A 17,351-nucleotide genomic window follows, 5' to 3' on the forward strand; every position below is an offset into this window, starting at 1 on the left:
CCTGGGACACCAGAGGTCACCTGTGGCGCATGGCCAGCCCGGCAGGGTCCGTGCCTGCTCGCCAGCTCCACCCCTGCGCACCTGTGGCTGCCCTTCTTTGGAACATGCAGGGCAGAGCTGAGACCTGGCCAGGCCCAAGGAGGGAGGATGGGGCCCCATCCCCAGGGGCTTCCCAGGAGCCTCAGCTGCTCCCTCCTGGTTGGAGGTGGGGAGGGGGGCAGAGGAGATGACCCTTGTCATCACAAACTGGTTTTCTATTACTCGTTTGTTCAACAGAATTTAAAGGGGCACTTTTTTTCTTTTTTTTTAAATGTTAACATTCAAAAAACTTAAGAGGTCCCCATCTACCCCCCACACCCCTCACCCCACTCCCCCCACATCAACAACCTCTTCCATCATCGTGGCACATTCACTGCACCTGGTGAATACATTTTGGAGCACAGCTGCACCACATGGACAGTGGTTTACATTGTAGTTTACACTCTCCCCCAGTCCACCCAGTGGGCCATGGCAGGGCATACAGTGTCCAGCATCTGTCCCTGCAGCACCACCCAGGACAACTCCAAGTCCTGAAAATGCCCCCACAACATATCTCTTCTTCCCTCTTCCTACTCTCAGCAGCTACCATGGGCACTTTCTCCACATCAATGCTGCAATTTCTTCCGTTACTAGTCACAATAGTTCCATAGTAGAGTATCAGTAAGTCCACTCTCGTCCACACTCTATTCCTCCATCCTGTGGATCCTGGGATGGTGATGTCCACTCCTCCTCTATATCAAAAGGAGCATTTTAAGCATCATTGACAATGGCAGGGAGTTACTTCCTTAAACGGTGTTCTCTCCTCCTGTTTGTAACGCAGAGCTTCTGTCTTCTTCTAGCTGGCTCCTCGCATTCCAAAAGAACAGCCGGCTCCAAAGCTTCGGCCTCGCCATCCACCTCGTCCCGCCCCAGAGCTGCCAAGGAGACGGTTTCCAGCAAGTCGGGGGCCGCGGGAGCCACAAAAGGCAGGAGGAGGCCCGGCCAGCAGTCGGCGTCCCGGCCGTCCTCAGACACCGCTTCTTCGGGCTCGTCCGACCTGCCAGGGGACCTCTCGGAGACCGGAGGGGAGGGGCCGCACCCCGAGCCGACTGTCCCCGAGGGGCAGAGCCCTCCCAAGTCCAGGGACCCTGCACGCCTCGAGGCTCCTGCGCCCCCCACCCCACCCCAGCCCCCTGAGGACCGGAGTTTGGTCCCCTCAGCATCCCCGGCTGTGCGGCTCGGCGGGGAGGCAGCCCCGCCGCCCCCTGCGCCGGACCCAGGTCCGCCCCGCTGGACCGAAGGCTCCCCAAGCAAGGCCAGCGTCCACTCTGACCCTGGCGTCCCTGGCAGCGGAGAAAGTGCCGGATGGTGAGTCAGGGCTGAGACCCACTGTCCGTGGCCACTCCCTGTGGCCTGAGCCTGAGGCCACCGAGCTGCCCTGTGTGCAGCGGTGACACCTGGGTTTCCACCACAGTGGTGTCAAGGGAGCAACAGAACGCAGCCACTGGCCGGGAAGGCTGCGGGCCCCGGGGGGGAACAGGTGTGTGAGCCGGCAAGGCCCTTCGCGCTGCGCTGCGCTGCCCTGCGTGGCGTCCCCTCCCTTGTCCCCAGCCAGCTCCCTTCTCGCTCCTCTCTTTGGTTATCCTAAGGCTTTCCTCTGTGTGCACCTGCGCTCCGTGCCGCCACCTTCGTTCCAGCGCCTTTCTTAGCCCCGTCCTCCCAGCAGCTGGAGCCCACCAGAAATAGCGCTCTCGACCCCAGCTCCTTCTCCCGCAGGCTTCCAAGGCCCCCTCTCCTGGTCCATTCCCCAACAAGCTCCTCCGGGCAGCCGCCCACACGCCTCAAGATGGGATGGCTTTTTGTGTCCTCTGTCCTCCGGAGGACAGAGGCAGGGCCGGCACATCTTAAACCTCTTTCCCCCGCAACCAGTCCAGTCTGTGCTGCGGCCCCAAGGGCTGCTCATCGACTTGAATGGAAACGAAGTCATGAGCTAAGGCAGTTACAGGAAAAGTCAGCCTAGTGCGCTGGGGGGAAGCGGCGTTGGAAATGTGAAGGCCCCGATGCTGGATTTCCTGAGTGGGCTTAGGGGGTGGCAGAAGAGAGTGGTCAAGGAGTCTGAACTTGGCTGAGAAGGTGCCAGGCAGACCTGGCCAGGGAACTCGGCCTTACCGTGGGAGGGTCACGGGCCCACCATCCCATTGCCCAAGGCCAGGATTCACCCTCCTCTCTTCTCCGTGTCTAATGGGCCGTGACGTCCTATGCACATCCTACTTACAGGTGAGTAAAGGTAACTCCGAGCCGTTAGCGCCCCTGTCCACCGGTGCAGGGGGCGGGGCGCTCGGCATAACTCGGCCTCCAGCCTGTCCAGGGCAGGGCAGGCTTGCCCTGCTTAAGCCCAGCCTTTCCTCCCCGTTTCTAGGAGTAAAACCAACATGCATTCCTCTTACCTTTTAGTTTAATGTGTTCTCTTTCTCTTTGTCAGGTTAGACCTTTTTGTAAAATTTCAGTATTAATTAGATTGGTTTTCTTCAATTAAGAGACAAAAGACTATTGACTTTAATTATTCGGTTTTGATAAGAATACCTGGCACTAAGGGTGGGGACTCGGCCTCCTGCGACTGTTCCCCTTCGTCCACGTGGGCCTTCTCTGTAATCGTCCCCGTTCCGTACACGAGGACCCTGAGGCTGGAAGAGGGAAGATGCTTTGCCCAAGATTACCCAGCTGGTTAGGAAGTGGCAAAGCTGGAATGCAAACCCGTGCTTGGAAAGTTTTCCAAAAGATTAGTCACTGCGACCTCTCCTCCCATCTTGTTTGTTTCTTTCATGTTTAGTATTTCTTTTCACACATTTAAGCACCATCCTTTGAAGGAGAGCAGTGGAAAGATGAATAAAAATCAAATTAGAAATCAGTTCAAGTTTGACATTTTAATAAAAGATGGGAAGCAAAGCTATTGAATGAAATACCTGCAGATACTTCCAGCACCTGGCAGGTGTGTGATGAGTCTTTCCTAGCATGGCACTCTTTCGACCTCTACGCCTGAAAGTTCATCCTTCAGCGTAGATTTTTTCCGGGCCCTTCCAGGAGGCTGCCCTCGGTTCCTGTAAGCCAGAGGCAGAAATCTGCCGGGAGCCCCAGGCATGTGACAGAAGGAGCAGGCGTCCCCGTGGGGCCTCCGTCTTCCTGGGCAGGGCTGCCGACCACAGCACGCGGGGGTGGGCCCTTCCGTTCACACCTCCGTGGCCTTGGGTTTAGGCCTGGCCGTGCTGGCAGCTTTGACACTGGCTGCTGCTGTCCTGGCTCTGGCCAAGGGGCGTCAGGCTGCTTCCCATCCTGTGGTGTACCCTGTGTCTGCCTCCCAATAAAAGAAGAAAGTGCAAACAAAACAAACAAAACTTCCCCTCTTCTGTGTCCTGGGCTGAGTATTTAGCTCCAGGGATGCAAAGTGAGTAAGCCAGAGTAGTTGAGAATGGTTTGTTCCAAAATACTGCCCCGTGTGCCCAGCCATCTTGTGGAAATACTGAGATCAAGTAAGGTGGGTGGGCCCCAATCTGAAGTTACAAATCGTTACGATAAGGTCTGAATTTAGGGAAACAGGTTCAGTGTCTGGGCCTATTGTTCAAAATACAAAGGAAGAAAGCACAATGTGTGAAGACCCTGCTTCGGTGGTCCCAAGCACTGAGAGAGCCCAAGTCCAGAGGTGCCCTGACTGTCCCATCTGGTTCCAGAAACATCCATGGAGTGCAGCTCAGCTAGGGAGTGAGGAGGCAGGCGAGGGGAGCAGCTGCTCCTGTTTCCACGGAGACCGCAAGCTTGGCGCATCCTTAGACATCAAGGGCCCATGGTGCTGACCTTGCTGACCGCTAGGGCAGCTAGGACGCTTTCCTGAAAGAAATGGAAGTTCATTTCTTCACAATGAACTTTAAGTTACAGTCCACCCTGTAGGGGTGGGCTCTGTTTTCTTTGGAGTGAATGAGCCTGGCCTCGGTCGCCTCTTAAGTTTTCTCCCAAATTCCCTTTTTCTTTTTTAAGTGGGTATTGGCATGAAAATCCCTTGCTTTACTTGGAGCACTGTCTGAGTTAGGTTTAGTGTGACCATCCTGTCACCATAAGGAGAAGCTTCTTTTAGGAATACACATATCACAACTGTAAAGATGAAAAAGTGGCTGTGTGTAAAAATACCTGCCTTACGCCCACGTCGCCGCCTGGCAACGATCTGCTTGACTTCTCTTTGCTGGCAGCTTCGTCAACAGCACATATTTGGTAATTTAAGACAGAATCTAATAAGTACTGACTCTATTTAAAAGGTGGACCCAGGGCTTCCATGTGGGGTGCAGCCTGGCCTTCCCCCCGTAGCCGGGCGACTCCCATAGCTTCCTGGGGCCCACGACGATAAATGAACCCTCTTAAGCCAGAAATGCCTGCCGGGCTCTTGAAAATCGCAAGACGTTCACACTTAGGGGCGGTGGAATCTAAAGGACGAGCACCCTCATAACAATGAGAACAGGGAAACGGACTTTGGCCCAGCGGTTAGGGCGTCCGTCTACCATATGGGAGGTCCGCGGTTCAAACCCCGGGCCTCCTTGACCCGTGTGGAGCTGGCCATGCGCAGCGCTGATGCGCGCAAGGAGTGCCCTGCCACGCAAGGGTGTCCCCCGCGTGGGGCCCCACGCGCAAGGAGTGCGCCCGTGAGGAGAGCTGCCCAGCTAGAAAGGAAAGAGCAGCCTGCCGAGGAATGGCGCCGCCCACACTTCCCGTGCCGCTGACGACAACAGAAGCGGACAAAGAAACAAGACGCAGCGAATAGACACAGAGAACAGACAACCAGGGGAGGGGGGGAAATTAAATAAATAAATAAATCTTTAAAAAAAAACAAAAACAAAAACAATGAGAACAGGTGCCAGGGCTCAACTCTGGGTGGGCGAAAAAGCTCCCTGAGCCCCGTGCCCAGGGAGGGGTTACTCGCTGGGCCATCTTTTACCCTGGCTCTAGACTGCAAACAAGAATTGGCCAAAAAACAGGAAAACGGCTCTTCTGCTATTTAAAATGAGATTTCCTAAATTCCCCTTTGAGAGCAAGAATTTAGGGTATTGCTCTTTTTTTTTTTCCCCTAATCAGTGAGAAGTAGAGAATTCTGAGAGCCCTGAGGCTAATAAACCACAAAACAGAATTTTTAATACCCCATGTGCTGACAGAGTGCCTCTTTGTATTATTAAAGAACGGCTGGGTGCTGTGCTTTCTAGTTGGTCAGAATAGCAGGCCCATGTTTCGCACTGCTGTCTTTTTAGAAGTGTGCCGTCCAAAATCGGACTCCTGAGTTGCTTGAGGATCTTCTGCATCTTAAAATGAAGATTCCGTTGTTCCAAATCTGTTCTTGATGAAAAGTATGTTTTTCTCGCCCTTGAGACTTGGCAAGCCTTGCGTCATGCTTCTGGTGACTCTCTTAGAGACGGTCGCCAAGCTGGATGGCGGGCAGCCTCACATGTGGGCTAGGTGGCTTCCACACGTCCCGCCTCTCGTCCTGAGCGTCGGGTGTATGAACGGAGAAACTCGCACTGAGGAGAGCAGACGCTGTTTTTGTTATTTCTTTCAGTTTTTTTTATCCGCCCCCCCCCCCCCACCGTGGCTTTTTGTATGCTGCCTGCTCTCTGTGTCCATTCATTGTGCGCTCTTCTGTGTTTTTGCTTGTCTCCCTTTTCTTTGTTGCGTCACCTTGCTGAGTCGGCTCTCCGCAGCACTTGCAGTAGAGCCTGTCTTTCCAAGGAGGCCCCGGGACGCGAACCCAGGCCTCCCATATGGTAGGCAGGAGCCCAACTGATGGAGCCACGGCCGCTTCCCCCAGATGCAGCTTTTGATGAGTGATGCCCTGGTGGGAAGGAACGTAGGGTTAACTCATGTGGTAATTAAGAAGACACACCTTCCCCCGCCCCTGCTGCTCTAACGGGGTGGGGAGAAGGCGGGCGAGGAGTGGGGGCTCTTCGGGTGGGCTGGGTGCCCTGGGGGTTGACTCAATCCAAGGAAAGGAGCAAAGTCAGATACCCTAGAGCTTCCAGCCCAGTATTCATTCCCTGAGTCCCCGTCGCTAGTGAGAAACAACTTGGGAAAACCTAGTTTTACCACAAGCCGGTACCGGGCATGTCAGGCACCCCTCTGCAAACCCCCTCCCCACGGAAGAAGAGCCACAGCCCTGAGCAGCGTGGCTTCACTCTTCCACACCGGAGCCTGCGTGGCTTCTGCCCCTGGAGGAGGCGCGGGCGGCCAGGGCCCTTGTCAGGGTCCCAGCGTCGCCCCGGGGGCTGATCGGAGCCTCACGTCCCCCTGTGTTTTTGTGCCTTTTGCAGTTCAACACCTGAGACGGAGCTGGGGAAGGCGGCGCCTCAGCTGCGCGTCCCCGGGCCGGCGGGGGAGCCTTGCGGGGACACAGGGCTGGGGCAGGGCCGGGCCGACGACTCGGACTCCGATGGGCCCGTTCTGTACACCGACGACGACGACGACGACGAGGACGGCAGCGAGGAGAGTAAGCGCCTTTGGGGAGCTGGGAGGATGGGTGTGGGCAGGAGGGCTGCTTCGGGATACCCCAGGGCCGGCCGGAAGCCTGCGGGGTCCAAGGCCGAGCCTATCCAGAAAGCGATTCGTCTCCAGGGCAGCCCGCGTGTGACGGTGGCGGGGGCCTCCCAGCCTGGCCGCCGGCGCCCCTTCTCCACGGGGCAGTTCTCGAGGAAAGAGTGCCAGCGGCCTTCTCCGCCTCGCTCGTCAGGTGGTCCAGACTCTCCTCGCTTTCTCCTGGGGTCGGAAGCAAGGGAGGGTGCAGTCAGGCACGAATGACGAGTGCCTTTTAAGAATTGAAAACTGTCACCCGTCTACAGGTGGGCCAGGCTGCCTGCGGGAAGTCACCGTGCTCAGTGGGTAGCGCCAGCCGCCGCCCAGTGCGCGGGGTCCCCGGGAGGTGCAGTCTTGTTTAGCTTCTGAGCAGGATGCCTTGGGAAGAATTCGTTATGGGACTGAATTTATAGATTCTAGAAAGTGATTACTGTATTAATGATTGAACAACAGTTTGTCAGATTCCTTCTCCTTGTAATGGGCAAACACACACGCACACACAAGCAAACCCTGACTCCTCTCAGCCGCCTGGTGTCGGCTATCACTGCAGAGATTTTAGGGACTCTGGGTGATCCAGGGCGGTAACAGTGCTGGAAAAGTTGGCTCTTGGCCAGCGTGCTTCCTGAAAAAGGAGAAGGGAGAGGTAGAGGGTTTACTGTATGCGCTACGTAAAAGGGTGGTGTTTTTCAAACTTAGAAAGCAAAGAGCATCGTGAGCTCGACCATCTCCATCATGCTCCGTTACCGCAAACTAACTTCTGCTCTTCCTTTCCCAAAGGGGAGGTGATCCTTGGACGTTTTTTCATGATGCCCCAACATTTTAAAAAATGGCGCTCCAGTCTTTACAAAATGAACTACATTCACCTTAAAGCTTTCTTCCCTTGGATTAATTCCTCCCTTGCCTGGGGATCAAGAATTTGCCCCGGGCCCCTGTCCTGGTGCTGAAAGCTGCTGCCTTCTCAATCACAGGCGCTCTGGCTAGTAAGATACGGCGGAGGGACACGCTTGCCATCAAGCTCGGCAACAGGCCGTCCAGGAAGGAGCTGGAGGACAAGAACATCCTCCAGCGCACGTCGGAGGAAGAGCGGCAGGAGCTGCGGCAGCAGATCGGGACCAAGCTGGTCAGGTAGCTGCTGGGTTGGGGCGCAGCGCTGGCGGGCACACACCTCTGTGTCAGCGCCCTGCCTGCTGACGCCACCGTGGGCCTAGGGTAGGGACACACCTGCCCGAGGCCGCTGTGGGCCCGGTGTGGGGACGCACCTGCCTGAGGCCACCGTGGGCCCCGTGTGGGGACACACCTGCCCAGCCAAGGTGTAGATGCACCTGCCCAAGGCCACCGTGGGCCCAGGGTGGGGATGCACCTGCGTGATCAAGGTGTAGGGACACACCTGCCCGAGGCCACCATGGGCCCGGTGTGGGGACGCACCTGCCTGAGGCCACCGTGGGCCCCGTGTGGGGACACACCTGCCCAGCCAAGGTGTAGATGCACCTGCCCAAGGCCACCGTGGGCCCAGGGTGAGGATGCACCTGCGTGATCAAGGTGTAGGGACACACCTGCCCGAGGCCACCATGGGCCCGGTGTGGGGACACATCTGTCTGGCTAAGGTGTGGGGATGCACCTGCCCGAGGCCACCGTGGGCCCAGAGTGGGGACGCACCTAACTGAACAAGGTGTAAGAATGTGCCTGCCTACTCGAGTCACCATGGGCCCCAGTGTAGGGATTCACCTGCCTAAGCTCACCATAGGCCCTGGTATAGGTACCTACCTGCCTGACTGAGGTGTAGGGACTCACCTGTCTGAGGTCATCGTGGGCCCCAATATAGCGACACACCTGCCTGGCAAAAGTGCAGAGATGTACCTGCCTAGCTGAGGTCACCGTGGGCCCCGGTGTGGGGACTCGCCTGCCTGCCCAGGGTGTAGGGCCGCTCCTTCCTGGCTGGCCTGGCAGAGTTGGTCTTGGAGGTGAACACACAAAGAACCTGCCCTCCGGTCCAGCTGTCACCGGCTGTCCAGCCGCAGAAGCCTAACCCTGGGTCCGGCAGCCTTGGTCTGCAGTGGCCAGTCTGACGGTTCGGCCTTGCAGGCCCGGCGGTGTCTGTTGCCACCACTCGGCACCGCTGTTGTGGCAGGACACTGGACGTAGAGGATGCATACATGAGTGAGTGAGCGAGGCTGCGCGCCCCAAACCCTTATCTCCCCAAGGTCAGCAGGCCAGTGGGCGGGCCCTGGCTCCGAGGCGAATCTGGGCTTATTACCAGGGAGCCCAGGCGTCTGCTCGTGGTGAGGCTGGGAGGCCCCGGCAAGCCCGCGGCCCGCTCCACGCACGCCAGGGCGCAGGGCCCCGCACCGCCCCGCGCGTTGGGCTCCGGCCAAGATGCTGCCGCGTCTCCCGCCCCCACCCAGGTGCTGGACCTGGGGAGTTCACCGCGTGGAGCTTGACAGGGCGTAAGTCGCCTACCCCTCGAGCCCCTCCTCTCCCTCACCGCATTAGCACACCTGGGCCTCAGTTTCCCCACGGCTCTGCAAAATCGGGAGAAGGGAAGGGCCTGGAACGCAGAGCAGGCCTCAGGGTGGGAGAGGTCTCGCTCCTTGCTGGAGGCGAGGACACCTGGCTGGGGGGCTCCAGATCTGGCGGCTGTTCTTGCAGAGGGCGAGTAATCCCCATACCCTGCCTGTGGCTGCGCGCTGGGAAGGATGTCGCCTCGCGCGGAGGCAAGGAGGCTGGGAGAGGCCTAGCGGTCCCCTCGGCCCGGGCCGGGCGGGGACCCTGCATGCCTCTCGAGCAGGGAGGGGCTCTGTGACAGCCTCTGGCCTCGTCCTGACGTCGCTGCATCGGAAATAACAGGCCGAGGTGCTCTGAGCAAAACGGGGGTCCTGGCCTTCCCCTAACGTCTCTTGCTGTGCCCTCGTCACGCCATGACAGCACACCTGCTCTGCCCTCGTCACGCCGTGACAGCACACCTGCTCAGGGTTGTTGGATACTTTGTTTCTTGCCCTGGTACATGCTTGGCTGCACAGGAGAGTTGCGTCCTTGGGTAGGATTTATGTATGTGATGTTGCCTTAAGAGAATAATGCAGAGTGGGTGTTCCTGAAAGACAGAGCGGTACCCCAGAGTTTCTCAAAGGAAAGGGTGGACAAGGTGAAGTGTCCTGTATCTCCTCCGAGGACAAGGTGACAGCAAATACAATTTCGCGTTTCTTTGTTAAGAGCCTAAACAATTTAGGAGTGGAAGGTTAGTTTGTTTAGAGGTCATATTCAATATTTTAGTACATGAGGAATCCGTCAAGTAATTGTCTTTTGAAAAAGAAAGAAGACAAGAGTCCCAATTTTATTGTACTAAAAATCTGGCCAGTTATTTATAGTGGAAAAAATATGAATTAAAGGAAAGAAATTCTGGCATTATTCACAGCTGTCTACCTAGAAAACTCTGAAAAACTGACCAGAAATTGAGGCTCAAGAAGTTCATCTCCAGAAAACCATAATGGAGGATTTAAAGGAGCTTGTGGAGAGAACGAGTGTTGCCACCGTGTGGAGAAGGCACAGCAGGTGTACCGCAGGTGTACCGCAGGTGTACCACAGGTGTACCGCAGGTGTACCGCAGGTGTACCGCGGGTGCTGGTGACATGCAGGGTGAGGGATCGTCGATGTTCTCATCCAGGAGGGGTTAATTCTGTTAAGCAGAGCAGGTGGGAATGCACGTCGCACCTTCCCACCCGGGCCCCACACACCCAGCTGCGGAGAGCAGGAAGGAGGACGCGCAGGCTTGGACACGCCAGGGCTTCTGATCGACTCCCGAGGGCCAGCCCTGAGAGCGCTTCCAGAAAGGGCGCATGGGATTTTCCAGAGCTGGCCGAGACCTGAGGGTAGACCGAGGCCGCAGAGAGCCCTACCTGGCCGCACCTGTGAAATGCACACCTGGACTGGTGAGGATGCCACGGGATGGTCCATCGAGGCACGTTGCTGCCTGGCTCAGAGCAAGCAGCCAGCACAGATAAAGACTTCCTGGTACTGATTTCAATAATCACACACCTATTAAAAGAGTAAAACATTTAAAACCTTAAACCCAATATTGGTAACTTTATGGGAAAATGGGACCTGCTGTGTTGCTCGTATTCAGAATTTCAGAACAGTCTAACAGCAGGAAGGGAATTGTGCAGCCGTCTATTTCTTTGCATGCTAATTCCACTTGAGAGACTGTACAAGAAAGGGATAAGGCAAAGAACAACAGGAGCTGTGCTTTACACAGATGCTTCTCACAAGGCTGTTTACAGCCACAGCAGATCACACCCCTTGCCCGTCAGGACGCGGTGGGAAGCTGGCAATGCTGAGCAGGGGTTTCCAGCGTGGCCCCAGGCCGGGCTCCTGGGGGAGGTCAGGCGAGTGTGGGCCTTAGGGACGGGGGCACACGAGTCCCCCTGCAGCTCTAGCCATCCCTCTGGACTCTGCCAGCCCTTCTGTCTGCCTTCTGTGTGGGAGTCCACCCACCCCCCAAAGCTTGAAAGCCTCTGCAAATACACAGACCGTCTCTACTTTCAAGAAAACAAACATTTTAGCAGAGCAGGAGTTTCAGTGCTTTAAAATTCATAAATATTACAGAATTCAGCTTTCCATGAGGATGGCACACCTAATCATTGTCACTCAAAGATCAGTAACCCAGCAGAGGGACCTGCATCAGGGACCTCGATGTCCAGTGAAAGGCTTACGCTGCTCAGTGGGGCGCGTGCAGAGCGCGCTCCCAAGGCCCTGGCCCCAGCAAGCACTGGAGTTCCTCTTCGGCAAGTCAGACAATCTCTCTGAGCTTCATGCCCTCCTCTGAAGATGGGTACTGGCTGCTGCCTCGCTGAGTTATGGTAAGGACCAGGATAAAGCGAGTGTCGACGCCCACCTGCACTCTGAGTGTGGGCAAGTGGTGTCTCACCTTCATCACTGCCACAGGGCAGTGCTTTCAGAGATGACCTCAAGGGCACCAGGGCCCCCAAATCCTGGCTGGCAGGCAGGTCAGGGTATTTTATGGAGGAGGGGAGAAGGGTGCTTCAGAAGAGGGAGCCCCGTAAAGAAAGACGGACGTGGAGCTGGGGCGCGGCGCGTGGTCTGGATGCCGGCAGTACGGGCACATGGTACAGGCTGGAGCGGCACGTGGGTGCACAGGGCTGCCAGGAGCAGGCGCCTACCGGCTTCTCTCGTGGGCTAATTTCAAAGGTAGATGGGGTGAGGATGAAACCGGAAGAGCTTTCCAAATGGGATACGTAAAACGCGTGGACTTCAGTCCTCTGTGATTTCTGCCACTTTAGACTTTGGCAATACCTCAGCTTAAGATGCCCGCTCCTAATCTGCAGCAGTCCAGCCCGTGTTGGGCTGAAGCTTTTCTCTGTGGTGAGCACCCAGCAAGGAGCATAAGTGAGACAGTAACAAAGCAGTGCAGGGCGTTCCACTCCCGTGTGCAAGCCCGCTGACCACAGGAGAGCTGGATCTTCTCGAAGTGTTCCGCCATTCCCTGTGCAAGCCCACTGACCACAGGAGAGCTCAGTTTCCTCGAAGCTGTTCCTGTGCAAGCCCGCTGACCACAGAACAGCTGGATTTTCTCAAGGCTGTTCCCTGTGCAAGCCCGGTGACCACAGGAGAGCTGGATTTTCTCGAGGCCATTCCCTGTGCAAACCGGCTGACCACAAGAGAGCTGGATTTTCTCGAGGAGGTGGGTGGGAGGACCTGCATCTCGAGATGACTTTTCACACATGGCAGGTCCCTGTGAGGTCACAGAAGACAGAAGCAGCATTTCACTGGGCACGCTGTGGCGTAGCTTGGCTGTCTTCCCGGGAGTGGATGGAGCGGCTTTCTTCGCCCGGGACTGGCTCAGCCCTTTTCTGGCTCGATCTGTTAAATTTGCCGTGGCCCTGGTAGTCCTCTGGCAAGCTCTGCAGATCCCCTTCTGAAGAACTTGCGCAGAGCCTTTTGAGGTCTCTCATGTCGTTTATTCTTTCGGGGCCAGAGCAGGCTGCCGTGGCACAGAGCCGAGGGTGCAGGCGGGTGGGGGGCTCCCGCTCGCTGGTCCCCCACCCCTGGGCCCCCGTCCGGAGTGCAGAGCCGGCTGCCACCCCGGCTGCACTCCTGGCCTGTGCAGGAAGGAGCCGCGCTGGGCGTTCCAGGGCGAAAAGCTCCTCTCTGACGGCGGGGACCCGCGAGCGGCCGCGCTGTGCCGGGCAGGAGGGGCCGTCTCCCGCTCGGGGTTTGGTTCTGCGAGGGAGGGCGGTGGGCAAGAGTCTGGACCTTCAGTCCGACTCAGTCTCCAAACCGTGGGCAAAGAGGCCTCTCTTGTGCAGGTTGAAAAACGGATTTTCATTTCTCAGAACCTGGAAAGGTAGAGCTTGGTTTGCTGGTTGTAGTCGGCTGCTCCCGAAAGGCGGGGCCCGCTGGTAACCTGTCCCTATTCCTTGTCGCAGGAGACTCAGCCAGAGGCCCACGAGCGAGGAGTTAGAGCAGAGGAACATCCTGAGACGTGAGTAGCTCCGCCGCCGCGGCCCCGCGTGGCCCGGCGCAGTCTCCACCACAGGGTCTGCTCAGCGGGCGGACACCTGAGCTCACCCACAGCTGACCCCCATGGCCCTCTTGAGCCACACTGCCGTGCCGTCACCTCTGCATGTTTAAAAACTGCTTCTTGAATTTTGCACTTCGTCCACGACTTTGAGCCTGATTTCCTGCGGGTCAGTCTGGCCCGTGCCGGTCATTTTTTAGATGACACAGGTGCCCTCAAGCGTTTCAACCAATGTGAAGTAGAAGGGTCATGACACTCATCTGCAAATTAAGAGTCAAAGACCTTTCCTTCCTTAGTCCTAATGAAGTCTTGTTGCTGGGACTGAAGCAGAATTACAGTAAAGGGGAGTCTTGAAGCCTCTTCCTTTTCCCTTGTTAGGGTAACTGCTTCCCTCCTGGGTGATTTCGTTTCTCAGCACCCACAGCGAACTTCTGTTTTCCTACTTTATTTCCCCATCCTCTTTATCTTCTCTTTGCCTTTATTTTTTTTTTTTTACTCTCAAGTCCTCTACCCTTTACATTGGAATTGTCTTAAAACACTATAAAATGAACAGCCACACATCGTCACGCTGTCGCGCGTTAGTGTGGTTACTGAGGTTGTTTTAAAATCGAGCCTAGCCGACCAAAGTCAGCCTCCGTCCCCTGAGCGTGCTCATTCTGCGGCGGACGCCCCTGGGCTTGTGATCTCCAGATCCAGCACTGCACGGGCAGGCGAAGCCGCAGAGAGGCAGAGCCGCAGCCGCGCCTGCTCGGGCTCCCGCACGCTGCTCTCTGCGGGTCGGCGCGCTGCCTCGCCTCCACTCGAAAGGCCTCGCTGGGTGCTGGGGCGTGGATCGGAGGACGCTTGTTTCAGCTAGGTCATTTTTCCCAGACGGGAACCTCTCCACGGGCCGGAACACTTGGTGTCCTCAGATCAGGGCCTGTCCTGTTGGGTCAGCATGAGCCAAGGGGCAGAGGTGCTGGTCGCTGTGACTAGAGCAAACTGTCTTACTTCAGACCGTCCCCCGGAACACTCCTTTCTTGATTTCTTTTTTCTCGTAGTGCAGCCAGTGTTTAAAAAGAAAAACGTACAGAGGTACGCTTAGCTCTGCGTTTTAGACCTAGTTCCTTAAAAAGTGATAAATCAGAAAACAAGTTTTTGTGTTTGAAAGGGCAATACTTGCTTAAGAGGAAAAGTGATGGATCCCTTTTCACAGGGCAGGGATAAAAAGATTCAGATCTACTTATCCTATGGAGCTGTGACTATAATTCAAGCTGTCTCCTGTAGAGAAAACATATTATGCCATTGAGTTCTGCCTGTGTTTTCTCCCAAGCTATTCTTATGAAATATTTTAAAACATATAGAAATGTTTGAAAGAATTTTACAGTAAACTTCTACGTGTCTCCCTTCTACATTCTACCATTAACATCTTGCTTCATCAAATACCTGTCTACTCATTGATGCATCCTATTTTTGATGCATTTCAAAGTTTATACAAGTACTTTCCTTTGTTAAAAATGCTCATTTAGAAATGTAAAACATCAAAAAAGTGAAACAAACCCATTAAAAATCTTGGCATTTTTTAACACATTTCATCTGAATTGACGGCTCAGGAGGCCGATATTCCTTCTTTTCCTGTGGCTTAGCCTTGACACACTCTGGCAGAGCCGCTACCAGGCAGGTTTCCCGCAGGCGGTGCCTCTGCTTCCCCACGCTGCTCGTGGGTTCCTGGGAAACGCTTCCTGCAGCTCTTTAACTGCCGGCCCCTCTCCTGGCCGAGGACAGCCGAGAACAGCGTTTGTCAACCAGCACAACGTGTCCTGCATGACTGGGACCAGAAAGGTTACATCCTACTTGATAATCAACTAATGGATCAAAGGGAAGGAAACATGCAAAACACTCGGCGACTTTTTACGAACTAAGATTTTACAGACCATTTACTATGGTTCAGAAGACCGCTCTCTTGGCTTCCCCTCCTTGAACCTCTTCCTCCAACTTCCATTTCAGGGAGAACTTCAAACATGGGAAATGTAGAAGAGTCAGTTTCAGAGTCCAAATGAATTCCCAGGTGGTGAAATCCTGTTTATTTTGATCTACTGGCTGTAATCAGCCCTTCTTTTTTTAAATGGCGTCACCCAGTTGTACAACATGCAGCAAAAGGCAAAACTAATCAAAGGAAATGCCATTTTGTGTATATAATGAAAACTGGAGCACTCGTTAGCTTTGGGGAATTAGGTACCCAAATTTTTTGTCCTTGGAAAGCTACTTGAAAAATGTAGCATAATCTCTCTCTAGGAAGAATTTTCTAAAACGTTTTAAGGATGGATTTTTATGATATTATCAAAGTTTTGACTTATAAAGCCCCAGTTTGAATCATACAGACTACAAGTTTGAAGTTTGTCTATTTTTGTCTTTTATGTATAATTGATTATCTATAAGCCTTATCCAACTAATACAAGGTAACTATTTGACCCTAAGGATGTATTTTAAGGCTAACAAAGGATAGGTGTTTGGTGAAGCAATTAGTAAAGCTACAATTATTTTAATTGGGAGAAATTTGCCTATAACCACATTTACTTGACATGGGACAGGCACTTAATGAAAGGATCATTAACTAGTGGTTGCTTCTTGTCTGGTAGAGTGGTTTCCATTTATGCACCCTCGTTCTTATGTGTTAAAATGAGCATTTCAGAAGAATGTGGGAGGCCTTCCCCATGCAGAGAAGGAAAACTGATGGTGTTCAGCTAACAAATACAGTTGCTGCAAATATCGAATACTGATATCTTATTCACAATAGAAATAATCTTAGTGGTAAGAAGTCTATTTGAATTTTAAAAAGAAATGTAATTGACTTTCCATTGAGATTTTTATTTTTCAACATTTTTGGTTGGCCCTTCATGTGATGTGATTGATTTACCTTGAATAAAGGTAGTAGCTACACTTTCTAAAAGATAATCTTCCATAAGCATTGGCATCCAGGAAATAAAATCAATTAGTAATGAGCTACAGGAAGCCAAAGAGAGAAATTCCTCAAAGACCTTGAAAGCTGGAAGGGTAGTTTATTTCTTTAAAAATTCTGGACATTTTTCTTGTATTTTCATGTATTAGATAACATTCATGTAAATGGGTCACTGACTTGTACTTTGAAAAGTCAGAGTCGCCAGAAAATAAATAATCCCCAGTGACATTTTACCCCATCCCATTCAGAGCTGGTTTGAAAGCCAAATCCTAAGAAATGGTTGCATTCTGCTCCTGCAAAACCAGGGCACACAGATCGTTTTGGCTGGATTTGAGTGGAAATCAGAACTCAGACATGACTGGATGGTTCTAATTTGTTCTTTTTTTTTTTTTTTTAAAGATTTATTTTTATTTATTTAATTCCCCTCCCCTCCCCCGGTTGTCTGTTTTCTGTGTCTTTTTGCTGCGTCTTGTTTCTTTGTCCGCTTCTGTTGTCTTGTCTGCTTCTGTTGTCGTCAGCGGCACGGGAAGTGTGGGCGGCGCCATTCCTCGGCAGGCTGCTCCCTCCTTCGCACTGGGCGGCTCTCCTTATGGGTGCACTTCTTGCGCGTGGGGCTCCCCTACGCGGGGGACACCCCTGCGTGGCACGGCACTCCTTGCGCACATCAGCACTGCGCATGGGCCAGCTCCACACGGGTCCAGGAGGCCCGGGGCTTGAACTGCGGACCTCCCATGTGGTAGACGGACGCCCTAACCACTGGGCCAAAGTCCGTTTCCCCTCTAATTTGTTCTTTTATCTGTCTCCAATTTTCACAGGAGGGCCAGGTCCAGAGGTGAATTATCTGAGATCTGGTAAACTGTGTTCATGTGCCCATGAGATAGTCTGCAATTAGACTTTTGCCACATTATGGACACACTTTTGTCTTTTTAAAATAAAATAAAACAAAAAGTCAGGAAGCAAGAGTTTTAAAATTAGCAAAATAAATCAGTCCTACAAGAAATACATATCTATATATGGATTAGTGATTGGTCTTTCTGCAAAACCTCTAGACAAGTTTTTGAAGATTTCAGTGGTTTATTTGATCACTATCTGGTCTAGTCTGCTTGCCTTATTATAAAATCATCTCTGAGAACTCAGTTATCCTATCTTTCCCCCTCATTAATAAACAGAAAAGAATGAAGAAGAAGAACAAGAGGCAAAAATGGAGCTCAAGCGCAGACTCAGCAGAAAGGTAATGAAACTGGGACCATTCGTGAACGTGTGTTTTCA

The 17,351-nt window shown here is 53.7% G+C and overlaps 1 protein-coding gene across 5 annotated transcripts in view; it reads left to right on the plus strand.

The window, feature by feature from the left end:
* Positions 1 to 17,351, plus strand: part of PHACTR2 (phosphatase and actin regulator 2) — a 189,025-nt gene that overhangs the window by 142,071 nt on the left and 29,603 nt on the right. For all 5 annotated transcript variants that reach the window (XM_004452032.3, XM_058307584.1, XM_058307582.2 and 2 more), the window contains 5 exons: positions 879 to 1,386; positions 6,357 to 6,532; positions 7,584 to 7,740; positions 13,053 to 13,108; positions 17,252 to 17,313. In XM_004452032.3, the coding sequence (XP_004452089.1) occupies positions 879 to 1,386; positions 6,357 to 6,532; positions 7,584 to 7,740; positions 13,053 to 13,108; positions 17,252 to 17,313 (959 nt within the window). The remainder of the gene's footprint in view (positions 1 to 878; positions 1,387 to 6,356; positions 6,533 to 7,583; positions 7,741 to 13,052; positions 13,109 to 17,251; positions 17,314 to 17,351) is intronic.

The sequence above is a fragment of the Dasypus novemcinctus genome, chromosome 11 (assembly GCF_030445035.2).
Source record: "Dasypus novemcinctus isolate mDasNov1 chromosome 11, mDasNov1.1.hap2, whole genome shotgun sequence".
NCBI lineage: Eukaryota > Metazoa > Chordata > Mammalia > Cingulata > Dasypodidae > Dasypus > Dasypus novemcinctus.